Genomic DNA, 21,890 nt, shown 5'->3' on the forward strand with positions numbered 1-21,890 from the left:
TTGGTCATGGATGTACTGACAGTAGTCTATGTCTGCATGGTTGGTCATGGATGTACTGACAGTAGTCTATGACTGTATGGTTGGTCATGGATGTACTGACAGTAGTCTATGACTGCATGGTTGGTCATGGATGTACTGACAGTAGTCTATGACTGCATGGTTGGTCATGGATGTACTGACAGTAGTCTATGACTGCATGGTTGGTCATGGATGTACTGACAGTAGTCTGTGACTGCATGGTTGGTCATGGATGTACTGACAGTAGTCTATGACTGCATGGTTGGTCATGGATGTACTGACAGTAGTCTATGACTGCATGGTTGGTCATGGATGTACTGACAGTAGTCTGTGACTGCATGGTTGGTCATGGATGTACTGACAGTAGTCTATGACTGCATGGTTGGTCATGGATGTACTGACAGTAGTCTATGACTGCATGGTTGGTCATGGATGTACTGACAGTAGTCTATGACTGCATGGTTGGTCATGGATGTACTGACAGTAGTCTATGACTGCATGGTTGGTCATGGATGTACTGACAGTAGTCTATGACTGCATGGTTGGTCATGGATGTTCTGACAGTAGTGCAAAGGGAAGGAAACACAGCCGCTACCTCACTCTCCAACCAAGGTTCATGAACTGAGGAATAAACTGAAGTGAAGTGGACATTCACCAATTGTGCTGAGAGTATTGATACACTCCCACAGTGTACTGACTGGCTAGAGAACTGAGAGTATTGACACACTCCCACAGTGTACTGACTGGCTAGAGAACTGAGTGTACTGGGAACAGAGGCTGGTACACAGGAGAGGAAAACGTACTGTTTCTGTATCCCAAATAGCACCCTATTCCCCTTTATAGTGCACTACTTCTGGCCACAGGACCTGGTAGAAAGTAGTGCACCTGAAGTACAAACGTATCTTCTTTCAACAGAGATACGGCGATATAATTCTAGTCTTCTAATTCCATTTCTATATGCACTTTCCAATTTCCTGTCACGTCAAGGTTACCCTAATCACACTCTATCTCATTCTAGGAACCGATAAGGGATTGTTGGTAAAAGCCTGTGTTGAAATCAGGGTTGCATTAGATTAATATTTACTATAGTGTCAAGTGAGGGCAGTGCATTTCTATTCAGGTCACACTGATAGTGGTATCCATGCCAAGGTCTCTGTGAGAGAGAGGCCAGGGAGGATTTGAGGACTGGGCACATTCTCACCAGTGTTCGTTCACATAAGAACTCATAAAGGACACATAAAGGCTGCGTCGCAAATGGCATCCTATTCCCTATGCAGTACAATACTACTGACCAGGGCCCATAGGGCTTTGTTCAGTATTAGTGCACTATATAGGGAAAAAGGTGCCATCTGGGACACAGACAAGACGTCATAAGGATACATGAGGACGCAAAAGAAGTCATAAGGATAACTCATAACAACCAGACACTGACACATTCAACTCCTTATGTATCTCCCTGCGTCATTTCACCTGAAAATGGACCTTTCACTTCCCTTATTTCATCCATCACTTTTTAACCACTTCTGCTTTTATTCTCTCTCTCTCTCTTTAGGGTAATTCCTGCCGTCTGGTTTGCTTAATGTAAGACATTTGAAATTACTTAAGAATATTTAAAACCAAACACTTTTAAACTTTTACTCAAGTAGTATTTCACCGGGTGACTTTCACTTTTACTTGAGTCATTTTTTTATAAAGGTATCTTTACTTTTACTCAAGTATGCATACTTTTTCCACCACTGAGTAGTCCACTATGGTGGGATGGTTCAGTGCATAAGACAGAGAATGAAGAGGTTCGCCTCCAGGCAGGATAGTGCTAACTACTTAGCTAGCTAGTGTCAGAGTTCAGTGGAGAATGAAGAGGTTCCCATTAGAAAACGCCTCCAGGCAGGATAGTGCTAACTACTTAGCTAGCTAGTGTCAGTGTGCAGTGGAGAATGAAGAGGTTCCCATTAGAAAACGCCTCCAGGCAGGATAATGCTAACTACTTAGCTAGCTAGTGTCAGTGTGCAGTGGAGAATGAAACCCATTGTTGAGGAAGGTTCCTGTTACAGTCCTGTGTTATTCTACTGATCAGAGGTCAGAGAAGGATCTCACATGGGTTTAAGCCACAGTCAGTGCCATGTGAGGCAACAGGTCTGAGAGCTGGGTCTTGGTCTGAAATGGCACCTTACTCCCACAGGGCTCTGGTCAAAGATAGTTCACTATACAGGGAATAGGGTGTAATTTGGGATACACACTGGGTCTGTGAGCTGGGTGGTGTTTTCTCTCTGTATCATATTAATTATGCTAATAAATAACATTCCTGGAATAAAGCCCCATGGTAAAGACTGGTACTTCCTGTCTGGGTAAACCCTTTAGGAGAAATGGCCACGAGAATGCAGCAATGGAGCAGTATGGGGACTTCCTGTCTGGGAAACCCTTTAGGAGAAATGGCCACGAGAATGCAGCAATGGAGCAGGAGAGGGGCTTCCTGTCTGGGAAACCCTTTAGGAGAAATGGCCACGAGAATGCAGCAATGGAGCAGGAGAGGGGCTTCCTGTCTGGGTAAACCTTTAGGATAAATGGTCACGAGAATGCAGCAATGGAGCAGGAGAGGGGCTTCCTGTCTGGGTAAACCTTTAGGATAAATGGTCACGAGAATGCAGCAATGGAGCAGTATGGGGACTTCCTGTCTGGGTAAACCCTTTAGGAGAAATGGCCATGAGAATGCAGCAATGGAGCAGTATGGGGACTTCCTGTCTGGGTAAACCCTTTAGGAGAAATGGCCATGAGAATGCAGCAATGGAGCAGTATGGGGACTTCCTGTCTGGGTAAACCCTTTAGGAGAAATGGTCACGAGAATGCAGGAATGTAGCAGTATGGGGACTTCCTGTCTGGGTAAAGCTTTAGGATAAATGGTCACGAGAATGGAGGAATGGAGAGGGACTTCCTGTCTGGGAAACTCTTTAGGAGGAGTGACCATGAGAATGTAGGAATGGAGCAGGAGGGAGGAAATAAATGATGTTATTAATTTAACCACTTAGTTAAGAAATCAACAGGCTTTAATATGTGTAACAGTATATATAAGCATTGGCAGTAGAATGGCCCATACTGAAGAGCTCAGTGACATTCAACGTGGCACCGTCATAGGATGCCACCTTTCCAACAAGTCAGTTTGTCACATTTCAACCCTGCTAGAGCTGCCCCCGGTCAACTGTAAGCGCTGTTATTGTGAAGTGGAAACGTCTAGGAGCAACAACAGTTCAGCCGCGAAGTGGTAGGCCACACAAGCTCACAGAACGGGACCGCCGAGTGCTGAAGCACGTAGCGCGTAGAAACCGTCTGTCCTCGGTTGCAACACTCAGTACCGAGTTCCAAACTGCTTCTGGAAGCAACATCAGCACAATAACTGTTCGTCAGGAGCTTCATGAAATGGGTTTCCATGGCCGAGCAGCCGCACACAAGCCTAAGATCACCATGTGCAATGCCAAGCATCGGCTGGAGTGGTGTAAAACATGCCACCGCTGGACTCTGGAGCAGTGGAAACGCGTTCTCTGGAGTGATGAATCACGCTTCACCATCTGGCAGTCTGACGGACGAATCTGGGTTTGGCGGATGCCAGGAGAACGCCACCTGCCCGAATGCATAGTGCCAACTGTAAAGTTTGGTGGAGGAGGAATAATGGTCTGGGGCTGTTTTTCATGGTTTGGGCTAGGCCCCTTAGTTCCAGTGAAGGGAAAGCTTAACGCTACAGCATACAATTACCTTTTAGATGATTCTGTGCTTCCAACTTTGTGGCAACAGTTTGGGGAAGGTCCTTTCCTGTTTCAGCATGACAATGCCCCCGTGCACAAAGGAAGGTCCATACAGAAATGGTTTGTCGAGATCGGTGTGGAAGAACTTGACTGGCCTGCACAGAGCCCTGACCTCAACCCCATCGAACACCTTTGGGATGAATTGGAACGTCGACTGTGAGCCAGGCCTCATCGCCCAACATCAGCGCCCGACCTCACTGAATGGAAGTCCCAGCAGCAATGTTCCAACATCTAGTGGAAAGCCTTCCCAGAAGAGTGGAGGCTGTTAAAGCAGCAAAGGGGGGGGACCAACTCCATGTTAATGCCCATGATTTTGGAATGAGATGTTTGACGAGCACGTGTCCACATACCTTTTGGTCATGTAGTGTACTTTCTCCTTGGGAGGCTGTGATTTGTTATCCACCGTCCTCATCCTTTCTCAGCCTTGCTGTCTCATTTTGGCCGTAGTACAGACTAAAGTTTATGTTTACCAGCCTAGCCATGAAATCCCTGCTTAGTAAAGAATTGTTTTACATAGAGTAAAGCAATCTTTCTAGCCTAGCTCAGTGGGAGAGTTAGCTGAGTTACTACTGTGGTACTTCCTGTCTGGGTAACCCTTTAGGAGAAATGGCCATGAGAATGGAGGAGTGGTACCCTAGTAGCGCTCGGTCCCTCAGGTCCAGCTAATGCTAGCCTAGCTCTCCCACTGAGCCGGCATCAGTTCCAGGAGTTCTGCTTCTCTTTTCAAAGTAGCAGAAGGACCATCTCCATCCTAGGATGGCCCAGAGGCAGTAAAACTCTATGTAAAACAACAGTACTGGGGTGGTACTGGGGTGGTACTGGGGTGGTACTAGGGTGTTACTAGGGTGGTACTGGGGTGGTACTAGGGTGGTACTAGGGTGGTACTGGGGTGTTACTAGGGTGGTACTGGGGTGGTACTATGGTGGTACTGGGGTGTTACTAGGGTGGTACTGGGGTGTTACTAGGGTGGTACTGGGGTGTTACTAGGGTGGTACTGGGGTGGTACTAGGGTGGTACTGGGGTGTTACTAGGGTGGTACTGGGGTGTTACTAGGGTGGTACTGGGGTGGTACTAGGGTGGTACTGGGGTGGTACTAGGGTGGTACTGGGGTGTTACTAGGGTGTTACTAGGGTGGTACTAGGGTGGTACTGGGGTGTTACTAGGGTGGTACTGGGGTGTTACTAGGGTGGTACTGGGGTGGGGTGGTACTGGGGTGGTACTAGGGTGGTACTGGGGTGGTACTGGGGTGTTACTATGGTGGTACTGGGGTGGGGTGGTACTGGGGTGGTACTAGGGTGGGGGGGTACTGGGGTGGTACTGGGGTGGTACTGGGGTGTTACTAGGGTGGTACTGGGGTGGTACTAGGGTGGTACTGGGGTGGGGTGGTACTGGGGTGTTACTAGGGTGGTACTGGGGTGGTACTAGGGTGTTACTATGGTGGTACTGGGGTGGGGTGGTACTGGGGTGGTACTAGGGTGGGGGGGGTACTGGGGTGGTACTAGGGTGGTACTGGGGTGTTACTAGGGTGTTACTATGGTGGTACTGGGGTGGGGTGGTACTGGGGTGGTACTAGGGTGGGGGGGGTACTGGGGTGGTACTAGGGTGGTACTGGGGTGTTACTAGGGTGGTACTGGGGTGGTACTGGGGTGTTACTATGGTGGTACTGGGGTGGGGTGGTACTGGGGTGGTACTAGGGTGGGGGGGTACTGGGGTGGTACTAGGGTGGTACTAGGGTGGTACTGGGGTGGTACTGGGGTGTTACTGGGGTGGTACTGGGGTGTTACTAGGGTGGTACTGGGGTGGTACTAGGGTGGTACTGGGGTGTTACTAGGGTGGTACTGGGGTGGTACTAGGGTGGGGTGGTACTGGGGTGGTACTAGGGTGTTACTGGGGTGGTACTGGGTTAGTACTAGGGTGGGGTGGTACTACGGTGGTACTAGGGTGTTACTACGGTGGTACTGGGGTGGTACTAGGGTGGTACTAGGTTGGGGTGGGCCTGAGGGAGAGAGAGGTACTGGGGTGGTACTAGGGTAGGTAGGTACTAAGGGAGAGAGAGGTACTGGGGTGATAAATTCCCAGGTTTTCCAGAAATCACAGTTGTAATATTCCTGGAATCAGGAGGGAATACAAAGGAAAACAGGTAATCCTCCAACCAGAATTTCTGGAAAACCTGGGAATTGTGGGGAAGAAGATTGCTGGAATTTTGCTACCCTAGTTGGTGCTGGTGGTATTCGGACTCCCACACAGAGACATTTTACAGTATTCAAACATCAACATCCCAAAAGGGAAAAACAAACAACAAGAGAAAGAAAGGTGGTATAAATGATTGTTATTATAATTGTTTAAGATATGAACACATCCCACTGCTCTATATGAACCACACTCTACCTCTCACAAGGTAAGACAAAAAAACGAACTGCACATCACCTCATACTCACTGGTAGGTATTGGCTCACAAGGTAAGACAAAAAAACTAACTGCACATCACCTCATACTCACTGGTAGGTATTGGCGCTAAAGCTTTATTTATTCTCTTTTTAAATATCACAACAGTGCTTTCTTTGAATAAAGGTTTGGTTATTCAAATGTTCAAAGGTCTCTGTCGTTGTTATTGCAATGGCAAACTAGGACACAAAAAAAGTAACATTTGGCTTCATTGACATGTAGCCCATATAGACATTGTACTGAAACACAGCTGATTGATTGAAACAATAGGTGGTAGTCTATACCAGTGATTCCCAAACTGTGGGGCGCGCCCCCCGGGGGTCCCCCCCCTCAATTTTTTAAAATGTATATACAGTACCAGTCAAAAGTTTGGACACACCTACTTATTCAAGGGTTTCTCTTTATTTGTACTATTTTCTACATTGTAGAATAATAGTGAAGACATCAAAACTATGAAATAACACATATGGAATCATGTAGTAACCAAAAAAGTGTTAAACAAATCAAAATATATTTTAGATTTTAGATTATTCAAAGTAGCCACCCTTTGCCTTGATGACAGCTTTGCACACTCTTGGCATTCTCTCAACCAGCGTCACCTGGAATGCTTTTCCAACAGTCTCGAAGGAGTTCCCACATATGCTGAGCACTTGTTGGCTGCTTTTCCTTCACTCTGCGGTCCAACTCATCCCAAACCATCTCAATTGGGTTGAGGTCGGGTGATTGTGGAGGCCAGGTCATCTGATGCAGCACTCCATCACTCTCCTTCTTGGTCAAATAGCCCTTACACAGCCTGGAGGTGTGTTTTGGGTCATTGTCCTGTTGAAAAACTAATGATAGTCCCACTAAGCGCAAACCAGATGGGATGGTGTATCGCTGCAGAATGCTGTGGTAGCCATGCTGGTTAAGTGTGCCTTGAATTCTAAATAAATCACAGACAGTGTCACCAGCAAAGCACCCCCACACCATCGCACCTCCTCCTCCATGCTTTACGGTGGGAACCTCATACTCAGCAAAGACACGGCGGTTGGAACCAAAAAACTTAAATTTGGACTCCAGACCAAAGGACACATTTCCACCGGTCTAATGTTCATTGCTCGTGTTTCTTGGCCCAAGCAAGTCTCTTCTTCTTATTGGTGTCCTTTAGCAGTGGTTTCTTTGCAGCAATTCGACCATGAAGGCCTGATTCATGCAGTCTCTTCTGAACAGTTGATGTTGAGATGTGTCTGTTACTTGAACTCTGTGAAGCATTTATTTGGGCTGCAATTTCTGAGGCTGGTAACTCTAATGTACTTATCTGCAGCAGAGGTAACTCTGGGTCTTCCTTTCCTGTGGCGGTCCTCATGAGAGCCAGTTTTCTCATAGCGCTTGATGGTTTTTGCGACTGCACTTGAAGAAACGTTCAAAGTTCTTGAAATGTTCTGTATTGACTGACCTTCATGTCTTAAAGTAATGATGGACTGTCGTTTCTCTTTGCTTATTTGAGCTGTTCTTGCCATAATATGGACTTGGTCTTTTACCAAATAGGGCTATCTTCTGTAAACACCCCCTACCTTGTCACAACACAACTGATTGGCTCAAACGCATTAAGAAGGAAATAAATTCCAAAAATTAACTTTTAACATGGCACACATGTTAATTGAAATGCATTCCAGGTGACTACCTCATGAAGCTGGTTGAGAAAATGCCAAGAGTGTGCAAAGCTGTCATCAAGGCAAAGGGTGGCTACTTTGAAGAATCTCAAACATAAAATATGTTTAACACTTTTTTGGTTACTACATGATTCCATATGTGTTATTTCATAGTTTTTATGTCTTCACTATTATTCTACAATGTAGAAAATAGTTTTAAAAAATAAAGAAAAACCCTTGAATGAGTAGGTGTGTCCAAACTTTTGACTGGTACTGTGTATATATTTCTTAAAGGAACTCAGTCCGGCTTTAAACTTACTCTTGAAATATGTAATAGTAAAATGCACAAGGTGCAATTTCTAAATTGGGTCGTGCATCATCAGTATACCTCTTGTCATGTTAGTCATTGCAGACCTTAGAGAGCTATTTATAACTTGTCAGAAATGTCCAGATCAACTAGCCCATGTCAGTTTTTTTTATTTTGTTTGTTTTTAGCCCAGATATTGTTGTATATTTTTTTGGTCACTCAAATATCACATGAATACACATTACACATGGCAAAATGTATAGAATTGCAAGAAAAGTTGCTTTAAAACTGCAACATTTTCTTTGCACCCCAATGACAAAATGTGTAGAATTGCAGGAAAGAAGCTTTAAACCTGCATAATTCTCTCTACCAACCAGCGTGGTGAACAGTTTGTGTGAACAGTGCTTGTGCCCATAGAAATAGATGTGGCGGGTGCGCGCGGGGGGGGGGGGGGGGGGGTGTTCCCCAATGCTGGAAAGGGGGGGCTCCGAGTGAAAAAGTTTTGGGAACCCCTGGTCTACACCAACAACAGAACACAGGGACAGTTTATTATTATTGCTAAATCAAAGACGTGAAAAGTCGATGCCGAACCATTGTTGACAACCCCTAAACCCCGAATAGGACAACTGAGGTATTTCAGATTAGACTCAGAAACACACACGTACACAGGTACACACACACACACACACACACACACACACACACACACACACACACACACACCCTGCCATCTTGCTCTGGACAGATCTATCAGCTCAAGCCCAGGCTCTGCATGTTCATACAATATGACCAATTAAGTAGAGACGAAGACACAGTACCAGTTATGTGAATTAGTTGATATTCTATATCTGTTACTGTTCATTCCATAGGACTCTGGATGGATGGGTTCTATCTGTTACTGTTCATTCCATAGGACTCTGAATGGATGGGTTCTATCTGTTACTGTTCATTCCATAGGACTCTGAATGGATGGATTCTATCTGTTACTGTTCATTCCATAGGACTCTGGATGGATGGGTTCTATCTGGGTGACAAGACACCAGGCCCCCGTATCCATAAAGCCTCTCAGAGTAGGAGCGCTGATCCAGGATCCGTTTTGTTAGATTATTAATGAGTGGACTGGTTGACCTGATTCTAGTTCAGCACTCTCACTGTTGGACGATGTATGAATACAGGCCCTGAATCTCAACAGAGTGTTTTTACCCCAACTATAGGACAACATACCCCAACTATAGGACAACATACCCCAACTATAGGACAACATACCCCAACTATAGGACAACATACCCCAACTATAGGACAACATACCCCAACTATAGGACAACATACCCCAACTATAGGACAACCTAACGCCATTGGTAGGGATAGTCGTATAACCACTGTGGAAGTACAACATAGTACTAATTAACGTATGTTGTGCTTTTTTTTTAACATATTAATTAAAGACAATTTGATTCACCACCATCATGTGATGTGACTTCTGATGTGTCGTGATTAACCAGAAACTGGAATTTCCCTGTTTAAATGTTAGCTAACACTTGTTACAGTTTTGTCAGCGATCTGCAGACCAGTGGAGCAACCATGAAGGGTGTAATGTGCCTCTAATCTCATAAATGTGGTGATGTGAAGGATTTTGTTTTATCTAGATCTATAAACCCGTTTAAAACCAACAGCCCTTCAATGTCAGATTGATCGAAGCAATCACGACAACACTATAGGTATTTTTTTCCCTTGGTGTGACGTTGGACCAATAGCTCCCTCAACCAACCGACGCTTCACTTTCAGCCCCCCCCCCCCCCCCCCCCGTTGGCCGTGCACTTAAAGTAACTTACCAAAGTGAAAACGGTGTCCATAAGAAAAAGCGCAAAATATTGCTTCATGGCATTTTGTGAAAATCATATAAAAATATTTTCTATATTACACTTTTATAGCCTTGGCTTGTAAATTCCCCTTCATCACATTCTCTATACACCATTTTTTTTGTTTTGTTTTTTTTTGTTATTTTTTTACAATATACTAATCATTTTTTCCCTTCTCATTTTTGCTTTGTTCTGTACACTGGTATCTAATGTGCAAATGAATCATTTAAGTTGTGTAAAACTCTCAAATGAATACAAAATAATATTTTACATTTAAATGGTGAGAGTCCATGAACCAGTCACACAAAAAAAGGATCCCGAACGGCATTATATTCAGTAGTGTTTGGAGAGTGTTGTTCTCTACACATATTAACATCTTTGGCCAGGAGATATAATGTTATTTGTGTTGTAATGAACGTTAAGACATTGAAATGTGAAACCTAATGGTAGCAATGTAAAATAACAACCAAAACAATCAGCTTGCTGACGAAAAACATTCAGTTTATCTAAAACCTGTAGAATGCATTGGAAGAGGCAGACCAATCAAACCAGCACTGAAGTAAAAACAGTATCCCTGCCCTCCCTGTGATTGGGAGTATGATTCATTAAAACCAATTCGATTTTGTTGTTGTTTTTTCGTTTAACCCCGTAATCATTTTGAGTACATACTGTAGACTTCACTTACAAAGGGCATTTTCACCACACAAAACTGTTATTTTCCTTAGTGTGGGTTTGTTAGCGTTTGACTGAATATCTGTCTATGTTGTATATTGTCTTTCAACTGCAACAGAGGATTTGAACTCCCTCCTGAAGCCAACATGAGTGCATAGACAACAGAAAGGGGTTCACAGTGAGTTACCATTTATTGATCGAAAAACGTTGAAGTTACTAATGTATGGCTTTGAGAAGTTTGCTTTGAGAAGTTTGTTGAAGGGTTTTTAAGATCGAAGCAGCCTAGTGGTGCGGTTTAAGTTTGAAGTTAGGTTTAAGTTTTAAGTTTTGAACCACCGCACAACAAAATGCAATTGCTATTTTATGTGTATGTGCCTGAAATTATTTCTTACTTTGTCATTCAAGTTGTGGGCAAAAAGCACAGACATTTCTCCATGAACTAACCAAAAGTTGAAGTTGAACCAAATGATAAAAAAAAAAAAAAAAAAAAAAAGAACAAAGTTATAAATTCCTGCTGGCCAAAGATGTTAAGTGGACAGAGATCTACCCTGCTTGTCATCAAGTAGTTGTGTCCTTTACAGTAACCTACTGTACTGTACACTGGGACAGAAGAGGTGACAGGAATCAAAAAGTTTTAAACAGAGCAGGCGATCACCTGGCTCTGAGCATGTCTGTCTGTCTGTCTGTCTGTCTGTCTTGTCTGTCTTGTCTGTCTGTCTGTCTGTCTGTCTGTCTGTCTGTCTGTCTGTCTGTCTGTCTGTCTGTCTGTCTGTCTGTCCGTCTGTCCGTCTTTATATTGTATGACATTACGTCCCAACATCCACATACAGTCTATAGAGTAGACCTGTTCTATCTCCTTCTCTGTGGACACTGTTCTGTTCTGTTCTGTTGTCTTGTGTTGTGTTGCGTTGTCAGCAGCAGGGTTTGCAGCACCATGCTACAGCTGTAGCACCACTGGCTGCCGCGGCGCCAGGGGGGCTATCCAGGCCTACTGAGTGCCTTGGCCTCCCTCTCCCTGCGTTTCAGATCCTCCTTGAAGCAGAAGGAGCAGTAGTTCTCTGTCTCCGGTCGCCCGTAGAAGGAGCAGTTATCCCTCTTGCACCTCCTCTGCTGCAGGCAGTACACCAGGCAACCCCCAGCGCCACCGATCTGACCTTTGACCTTGTCGGACCCTGACCCCGTCCTGGTGACGCTACTGCTCCCCCAGGTCTGAGGCGAGTCGGCGTCGGCAAACTCCAGACAGTCCTGTATGTCGCTAGCGTTGAAGCCGTTGGTATAGGTGTGGGACTTGTGCTCCCCAGGCATGTTGTAGGGCTCCGTGGTGCCTGGGACCCCCGGGTGGGTGTGGTTGACCCCGGTGCCCAAACGGACCCCAGACAAGCGGGCTGGAGAGTAGCTCTGGGAGGACAGGGAGCGGTTCTGCTGGGGGTAAGTGGCACAGGTCTTCAGGGTGCCCACCAGAGGAGGCTGGTAGCTGGGCTGGGGGTCGTCCGGCTGGAAGCTGGGGGCCTGGGGGGTATGGAGGTTGACGTCTCTCAGGTGGATGATACTGGACCTCTGGATGGGAGGGGTATGGCTGTAGTGGGCCGACACTGGGACTGTAGTTGGGACGGGGCCTGGGACAGGGGGGACGGACCCGGTTCTCCTGGTAGCACCGTTGCTAGGGGAGGAGTGGGGCGAGGGGCTGTGGCGGCCCTGCATCTTCAGGGCAATCTGAGGGGGGATGTGAGGGGTATGGCTTTGGTGGTGTCTGGCTGGGGAAGAGATGAAGTCCTGGGGAAGGGGAGTAGGAGGAGGAGGGCAGGAGGGAGGAGGAGGAGGGGTGCAGGCGTCTCGCTCCCTCTCCCTCTCTCTCTCTCTCTCCCTTTCTCTCTCTCTTTCCCTCTCCCTCTCCCTCTCCCGGTGAGGGGCGCTCTCCTGCTCTGGTTTCTTCAGCCCGTTGGTCGTAGTAGTCGTGGTCGTAGCTGCAGCTTTCTTCTCTCCTTCCTTCCTCCTAGTCTCCTGCTCGGCAGAGAAGCGCTCCTGAGCGGAGGTCAGGTAGAAGGAGATCATCTCCTCGTGGAACTGGTGGCGGTGGGAGGTGAGGAGAAGGCCAGCAAAGATGAACTTCCTCTCGCCCTGCATGGCGGCTCTCAGTATGTTGAGGCTCAGCTTGACGTCTGTGCTGTACTTCCAGTGCTCCGACAGGGCCTTATCCCCCACCAGCCTGGCCAGGAGACCCCCCCTGTCCCTGTCCCGTTCCCCGGGAGAGGAGGGCACGCCTGGGGGACGCTCAGTGGGTGACGGGCTGGTGGTCTTGTCCGAGGAGAACGACGTACTCGCAGACTGGCCAGACTGCCCCTCCTTCTCTCCTCCTCCTCCTGCTCCGTCCTTCCGGGCTTTGCCTTCCTTTTTCTCTTTCTTCTTCTCTCCGTTATTCTCTGTCCCTCCTCCGTTGCCACCCCCTCCTCCGTTGCCCCCACCTCCTCCGTTGTTCCGGCCGTTGCCTCCAGAGTTGGAGCGGTTGATCTTTCCGTGGACCAGCCCTCCCAGACCTCCCATGTTCTTCTTCAGCTTGATGCCCAGGGTCTTGCTGAAGCTGCCCAGCTTGTTGGCCACAGAGTCCGTCCTGGTCTTGTCCTTGTCTTTACGCTGCTGCAGTCGCCTCTCCGTCTTCTCCTTGGGATCCTTCGTGGAGACCTTGCCGTTGTTGACGTTGGAGTTGCTGCAGACGGAGTCGCGGTCGGAGTCCATGGAGTCGGCTAGAGACTGGACGTCATCGCCCCCGTGGGACGCCGTGGGGGACTCCGGCTGGGCCAGGGGAGCCTGGAGAGAGGGAGGGAGGGATGGAGGGAGGGATGAGAAGGGGGGAGAGGAAGCTCAATCAGTAAATTATTGTTGATCTGTCTAATCTACTCAATTTCAAAATGTAGTTTGCTTTATTCCTTGTATGTAGACAGTAAGGTACAGGGCAGCTGGCAGTACAATAAGGATGCAGAACAATGGATAAAATCAATTTACAACCATTACTGAATGTCATAAACCATGTGGAAGAGAATGAGGACAGTTACCCTGGTCTCAGATGGTATCCTGATCCATGTCACATTCATGTAGTTGTGTAGCATGTTGAGTTTGGCTTCCAGAGACAGGATTAAACTGAGGGGGAGGGAGAAAGGTTACGAAGATTAGATATCAATCATTCAATCTGGATTATAAATGCTGTGCTTTTGAAGAACTATATTTAGCCACGAAATAAGATTGAACACTACAGCTTGGAGTGATACGTGCTGAAGTTTTATAGATAATAAACTATGGATAGTTAATCTCTAATAAAATAAAGTATTTTTTGTTTAGTGCTGTGAACAATGTTTAGTTGAGTACATGAATCCCAACATTCATTCTTGTATTGAAGAGGTATGATATTTTTCAATGTTCCCCGCAGCACAGTTAGCTGACTTGATTGACCTGGGCCCTATAACGTTCTGATTGACCTGGGCCCTATAACTTCCTGTTTTGTCTGATTGACCTGGGCCCTATAACTTTCTGTTTTGTCTGATTGACCTGGGCCCTATAACTTTCTGTTTTGTCTGATTGACCTGGGCCCTATAACTTTCTGTTTTGTCTGATTGACCTGGGCCCTATAACTTTCTGTTTTGTCTGATTGACCAGGGTCCTATAACCCTCTGTTTTGTCTTGCAGTGGAATACACTGGAAGCTTACTTGACAAAGTAAATGGACAGAGTTATTTATATATTGGTAAATAAGCCACTGCCAGAGGACCCAGCTGCTCCAATGCAGGACCTTCAGAAACCTCAGTCACAACAGAGGCAAGGCTTCATTGCATCATTGTAGTGCCTTTAACTCCACTAGAAACTTCACTTCAAAGTCTTAGACTGTCTTTTAGATAGAAAAGTAAATACCAAAAAAGATAGAGGATCTAACTTCACAAACACCTTCAGAGGATCTAACTTCACAAACACATTCAGAGGATCTAACTTCACAAACACCTTCAGAGGATCTAACTTCACAAACACCTTCAGAGGATCTAACTTCACAAACACCTTCAGAGGATCTAACTTCACAAACACCTTCAGAGGATCTAACTTCACAAACACCTTCAGAGGATCTAACTTCACAAACACCTTCAGAGGATCTAACTTCACAAACCCCTTCAGAGGATCTAACTTCATAAACCCCTTCAGAGGATCTAACTTCACAAACACCTTCAGAGGATCTAACTTCACAAACACCTTCAGAGGATCTAACTTCACAAACACCTTCAGAGGATCTAACTTCACAAACACCTTCAGAGGATCTAACTTCACAAACACCTTCAGATGATCTAACTTCACAAACACCTTCAATCTTAGACTTTGTGTGACTTTGTCACGATCGTCGGGAAGAGAGGACCAATGCGCAGCGTGGAATGTGAACATCCTTTAATTATTATGATCACACGAACAAAACAACAAACGATAACGAAACGTGAAGTCCTTGGCTACAAAATAAACCATACGGAACAAGAAACCACACCAAATGAATGCCTAACGGCTACCTAAGTATGGCTCCCAATCAGAGATAACGAGCTACAGCCGTCTCTGATTGGGAGCCACCCTGGCCAACATAGAAATACAAAACTAGACTATCACCCTAGCACACAAAACACAAAGAAACAACACAACCTGACTCAACATAACAGAGTCCCAGAGCCAGGGCGTGACAGACTTCACATATGTACACAATTAATGTGGAGTTCTCTTCTCAATCCTCATTTCCCAGTGGGAAATCATTCAATCTAAGTCTCACAAATGAGTGCTTTTTAAACTCACCAAATCACACAAGTCTCAGAAATGATCTCATCAACCTAGCATCCTGTCTCTTTCTCTCTCTAACAGACAGACACTGCTCCATGACACACAGACACTGCTCCATGACAGACAGACACTGCTCCAGGACACACAGACACTGCTCCAGGACACACAGACACTGCTCCATGACACACAGACACTGCTCCATGACAGACAGACACTGCTCCAGGACACACAGACACTGCTCCATGACAGACAGACACTGCTCCATGACAGACAGATACTGCTCCATGACAGACAGATACTGCTCCATGACAGACAGATACTGCTCCATGCGGTTATAGCATTCAGATCAGAGTTGAGCTCCTCTGTGTAAAGCAGCGTTATGGAAGATAATCATGTATGAAGCCAAGAGATAATGACTCTATGATTAGAGGGGGATCTCCACTCCTCCTTTCTCCTCTGTGTTTACTGTCCTCCCACAGAGAGGAAGCAAGGCTTTAACTGTTCCCTCCACCCCCCCCCTCCCCTCCACCACCACCCCTACTATCCCCTCCAACACCACCAATACTACCCCCCCCCCCCCCCTCCACCACCACCCCTACTATCCCCACCAGCACCACCTAGCTTGATGTTAGCTCGGTGTTGTCGTTGGTTGTAACTAACTCATAACTAACTCACTTGGCTAGCTTGGTGTTGTCGTTGGTTGTAACTAACTCATAACTAACTCACTTGGCTAGCGTGGTGTTGTCGTCGGTTGTAACTAACTCATAACTAACTCACGTGGCTAGCGTGGTGTTGTCGTTGGTTGTAACTAACTCATAACTAACTCACTTGGCTGGCTTGGTGTTGTCGTTGGTTGTAACTAACTCATAACTAACTCACTTGGCTAGCGTGGTGTTGTCGTTGGTTGTAACTAACTCATAACTAACTCACTTGGCTAGCGTGGTGTTGTCGTTGGTTGTAACTAACTCATAACTAACTCACTTGGCTAGCTTGGTGTTGTCGTTGGTTGTAACTAACTCATAACTAACTCACTTGGCTAGCTTGGTGTTGTCGTTGGTTGTAACTAACTCATAACTAACTCATCTGGCTAGCTTGGTGTTGTCGTTGGTTGTAACTAACTCATAACTAACTCACTTGGCTAGCTTGGTGTTGTCGTTGGTTGTAACTAACTCATAACTAACTCACTTGGCTAGCATGGTGTTGTCGTTGGTTGTAACTAACTCATAACTAACTCACTTGGCTAGCTTGGTGTTGTCGTTGGTTGTAACTAACTCATAACTAACTCACTTGGCTAGCTTGGTGTTGTCGTTGGTTGTAACTAACTCATAACTAACTCACTTGGCTAGCATGGTGTTGTCGTTGGTTGTAACTAACTCATAACTAACTCACTTGGCTAGCTTGGTGTTGTGGTTGGTTGTAACTAACTCATAACTAACTCACTCTGCTAGCTTGGTGTTGTGGTTGTCGTCCCGGTCCCACTCCCAGTCCTTCCCAGGGTCCGTAGCGAAGTGGAGAGATAGCAGCTTGTGTTCTGAGTCAGTCAGCGGGATCACAGCTGGAAAACACAGATCACACATCATTTGGTCAGATCAGATCACACATCATATGGTCAGGTCCGATCACACATCATATGGTCAGGTCAGATCACACATCATATGGTCAGGTCAGATCACACATCATATGGTCAGGTCAGATAAGCAGGGGTACAAACACATAGTTAGTTAACCACACAGTCAGGTAACCACACAGCCTGGTAACCACACAGTCAGGTAACCACACAGCACACAGCCAGGTAACCATACAGTCAGGTAACCACACAGCCAGGTAACCACACAGCCTGGTAACCACACAGCCAGGTAACCACACAGTCAGGTAACCACACAGTCAGGTAACCACACAGCCAGGTAACCACACAGTCAGGTAACCACACAGCCTGGTAACCACACAGCCAGGTAACCACACAGTCAGGTAACCACACAGCCTGGTAACCACACAGCCTGGTAACCACACAGCCAGGTAACCACACAGCACACAGCCAGGTAACCACACAGCCTGGTAACCACACAGTCAGTTAACCACACAGCACACAGCCAGGTAACCACACAGCCTGGTAACCACACAGCCTGGTAACCACACAGCCTGGTAACCACACAGCCTGGTAACCACACAGCCAGGTAACCACACAGCCAGGTAACCACACAGCCAGGTAACCACACAGCACACAGCCAGGTAACCACACAGCCTGGTAACCACACAGCCAGGTAACCACACAGTCAGGTAACCACACAGCCTGGTAACCACACAGTCAGGTAACCACACAGTCAGGTAACCACACAGTCAGGTAACCACACAGTCAGGTAACCACACAGTCAGGTAACCACACAGTCAGGTAACCACACAGTCAGGTAACCACACAGTCAGGTAACCACACAGTCAGGTAACCACACAGCCAGGTAACCACACAGCACACAGCCAGGTAACCACACAGCCTGGTAACCATACAGTCAGGTAACCACACAGTCAGGTAACCATACAGTCAGGTAACCACACAGCCAGGTAACCATACAGTCAGGTAACCACACAGCCTGGTAACCACACAGCCTGGTAACCACACAGTCAGGTAACCACACAGTCAGGTAACCACACAGTCAGGTAACCATACAGTCAGGTAACCACACAGCCTGGTAACCACACAACCAGGTAACCACACAGTCAGGTAACCACACAGCCAGGTAACCACACAGCATACAGCCAGGTAACCACACAGTCAGGTAACCACACAACCAGGTAACCACACAGTCAGGTAACCACACAGTCAGTTAACCACACAGCCAGGTAACCACACAGCCAGGTAACCACACAGCCTGGTAACCACACAGCCTGGTAACCACACAGCCAGGTAACCACACAGCCAGCTGCAAATCGGTATTGGACTGAAAAAGAGAGGTTTGTTTATAAATGTAAACCAATCCATCCATTTTTAAATACAGTACTGAGTTTGGAAAAGTTGAAACTAGTTCCATAGATTTTAGTGTGTGCGTTTTTGGCTTTGAGATTCCAGTGTTCAAGACCGTTTGTTTATTGGGCAGAATAAGTTATTGTCTCCTGTAATTTCACCGGCTCTGGCCAGTCGGTGAAAATAACTCTCTGCTGAACAGAAGCAGCGATTTGCGGGGGCAACTGAAGACATGATGTTTGATGTGGAGACAGACCCAGAGGAACCCGATGCGTTTTTAATAACCTCCCCACCCTGGCGCTCCCCTGAGTTTGAGGACCTGATTGTGTCAGCAGACCGGAGGAGAAGGGCCAAGCTTGTTTATGGGGAGGAAAAACACAGCCAGAACAAAAACCGGACCAATGGTTCACGTCCACTGCAGCCCTACCCAGAACATCTGACCACAATAGATCACCTGCACCTTAGAGACCATTTTCACTGACTCTTCACACCTGTTTCTCAAGATACTTTTTTCACCGACTCCCAGTGACTCACCCACCCTTACACACGCACGCACACACACATACCAACACACACACACACACACACACACACACACACACACACACACACACAAACACACACACACACGTACGCACACACACACACACACACACACACACAAACACACACACACGCACACACACACACACACACACACAAACACAAACACACAAACACACACACGCACGCACGCACGCACACACACACACACACACACACACAGAACATTACCCTCTTCTTTTTACTACTCTTTATTACTGTATTTCTTTATAAATGTCTTGATATTGTGTATTTCTTTATAAATGTCTTGATATTGTGTATTTCTTTATAAATGTCTTGATATTGTGTATTTCTTTATAAATGTCTTGATATTGTGTATTTCTTTATAAATGTCTTGATATTGTGTATTTCTTTATAAATGTCTTGATATTGTGTATTTCTTTATAAATGTCTTGATATTGTGTATTTCTTTATAAAACTCTTGATATTGTGTATTTCTTTATAAATGTCTTGATATTGTGTATTTCTTTATAAATGTCTTGATATTGTGTATTTCTTTATAAATGTCTTGATATTGTGTATTTCTTTATAAATGTCTTGATATTGTGTATTTCTTTATAAATGTCTTGATATTGTGTATTTCTTTATAAATGTCTTGATATTGTGTATTTCTTTATAAATGTCTTGATATTGTGTATTTCTTTATAAATGTCTTGATATTGTGTATTTCTTTATAAATGTCTTGATATTGTGTATTTCTTTATAAATGTCTTGATATTGTGTATTTCTTTATAAATGTCTTGATATTGTGTATTTCTTTATAAATGTCTTGATATTGTGTATTTCTTTATAAATGTCTTGATATTGTGTATTTCTTTATAAATGTCTTGATATTGTGTATTTCTTTATAAATGTCTTGATATTGTGTATTACAGTGATGAGGTGGTGTTGAAGGAGTCAGGCGCAGGAGGGTAAATCACAGAATAACAGGCTTTAATCCGCAAAAATACAGGTTTACGCAGAAATGCGTCAAACACACTCCAGGGCACAAAACAGGCACACTGGAAAATACAACGCACACGGGAAATCTCCCGTCGATACAAAATACACGAGCTCCACCGAGCTTCACTAACCTCCACAAATAACAATCACCCACACAGACAAGGAAGCAGAGGGAACACTTATACCATGACTAATGAGGGAATACGGACCAGGTGTGTGTGATTGAAGACAAGACAAATGGAGTGATGATAAATGGATCGGCAGCAGCTAGTAAGCCGGTGACGCAGAATGCTGAAACCTGCCCGAACAAGGAGGGGAGGCAGCCTCGGCGGAAGTCGTGACAATTACTTTATAAAACTCTTGATATTGTGTATTTCTTTATAAAACTCTTGATATTGTGTCTTTTTAAAAATAAGTCTGGATATTGTGTATTGGGGTGGGGTGGGGGGGGGGGCTGTGACAACAACGGGTGAGGGGGGACTGTAACAATGGTGAGGTGTGAGTATCAGGATAACGTAATAGCATGTTTCAGCTGGACACATTGACCCCCTGGTTCCCCTTATCCAACAGAGTGGAGAAGTAACACCCCCTGGTTCCCCTTATCCAACAGTCAGTGGAGAATTAACACCCCCTGGTTCCCCTTATCCAACAGTCAGTGGAGAATTAACACCCCCTGGTTCCCCTTATCCAACAGAGTGGAGAATTAACCCCCCTGGTTCCCCTTATCCAACAGTCAGTGGAGAATTAACACCCCCTGGTTCCCCTTATCCAACAGAGTGGAGAATTAACACCCCCTGGTTCCCCTTATCCAACAGTCAGTGGATAATTACCCCCCCTGGTTCCCCTTATCCAACAGTCAGTGCAGAATTAACACCCCCTGGTTCCCCTTATCCAACAGTCAGAGTATAATTATCTCCCCCTGTTCCCCTTATCCAACAGAGTGGATAATTAACACCCCCTGGTTCCCCTTATCCAACAGTCAGTGGAGAATTAACACCCCCTGGTTCCCCTTATCCAACAGTCAGTGGAGAATTAACACCCCCTGGTTCCCCTTATCCAACAGTCAGTGGAAAATTAACACCCCCTGGTTCCCCTTATCCAACAGAGTGGAGAATTAACCCCCCTGGTTCCCCTTATCCAACAGTCAGTGGAGAATTAACACCCCCTGGTTCCCCTTATCCAACAGAGTGGAGAATTAACACCCCCTGGTTCCCCTTATCCAACAGTCAGTGGAGAATTAACACCCCCTGGTTCCCCTTATCCAACAGAGTGGAGAATTAACACCCCCTGGTTCCCCTTATCCAACAGAGTGGATAATTAACCCCCCTGGTTCCCCTTATCCAACAGTCAGTGCATAATTAACACCCCCTGGTTCCCCTTATCCAACAGTCAGTGGAGAATTAACACCCCCTGGTTCCCCTTATCCAACAGAGTGGAGAATTAACACCCCCTGGTTCCCCTTATCCAACAGAGTGGATAATTAACACCCCCTGGTTCCCCTTATCCAACAGTCAGAGTATAATTATCTCCCCCTGTTCCCCTTATCCAACAGAGTGGATAATTAACACCCCCTGGTTCCCCTTATCCAACAGAGTGGATAATTAACCCCCCTGGTTCCCCTTATCCAACAGTCAGTGCATAATTAACACCCCCTGGTTCCCCTTATCCAACAGTCAGTGGAGAATTAACACCCCCTGGTTCCCCTTATCCAACAGAGTGGAGAATTAACACCCCCTGGTTCCCCTTATCCAACAGAGTGGATAATTAACACCCCCTGGTTCCTCATATCTAGGTGTCTACCACACAGTCTGTCTATGTGTTACCATGCAGTCTGTCTATGTGTTACCATGCAGTCTGTCTATGTGTTACC

General features: G+C 45.9%; 1 protein-coding gene across 1 annotated transcript in view; it reads right to left on the reverse strand.

The window, feature by feature from the left end:
- Positions 1-10,900: 10,900 nt before the first annotated feature.
- otud7a (OTU deubiquitinase 7A) overlaps positions 10,901-21,890 on the reverse strand; it is a 62,900-nt gene continuing 51,910 nt past the window's right edge. The window contains exons 9-11 of the mRNA XM_084196360.1: positions 16,960-17,074; positions 13,777-13,861; positions 10,901-13,531 (exon numbers count right to left, since the gene is read on the reverse strand). Of these exons, the coding sequence (XP_084052486.1) occupies positions 11,705-13,531; positions 13,777-13,861; positions 16,960-17,074 (2,027 nt within the window). The 3' untranslated portion in view covers positions 10,901-11,704. The remainder of the gene's footprint in view (positions 13,532-13,776; positions 13,862-16,959; positions 17,075-21,890) is intronic.

Source organism: Coregonus lavaretus, assembly GCF_964263955.1.
Source record: "Coregonus lavaretus genome assembly, contig: HAP1_SCAFFOLD_2289, whole genome shotgun sequence".
Taxonomy (NCBI): Eukaryota; Metazoa; Chordata; class Actinopteri; order Salmoniformes; family Salmonidae; genus Coregonus; species Coregonus lavaretus.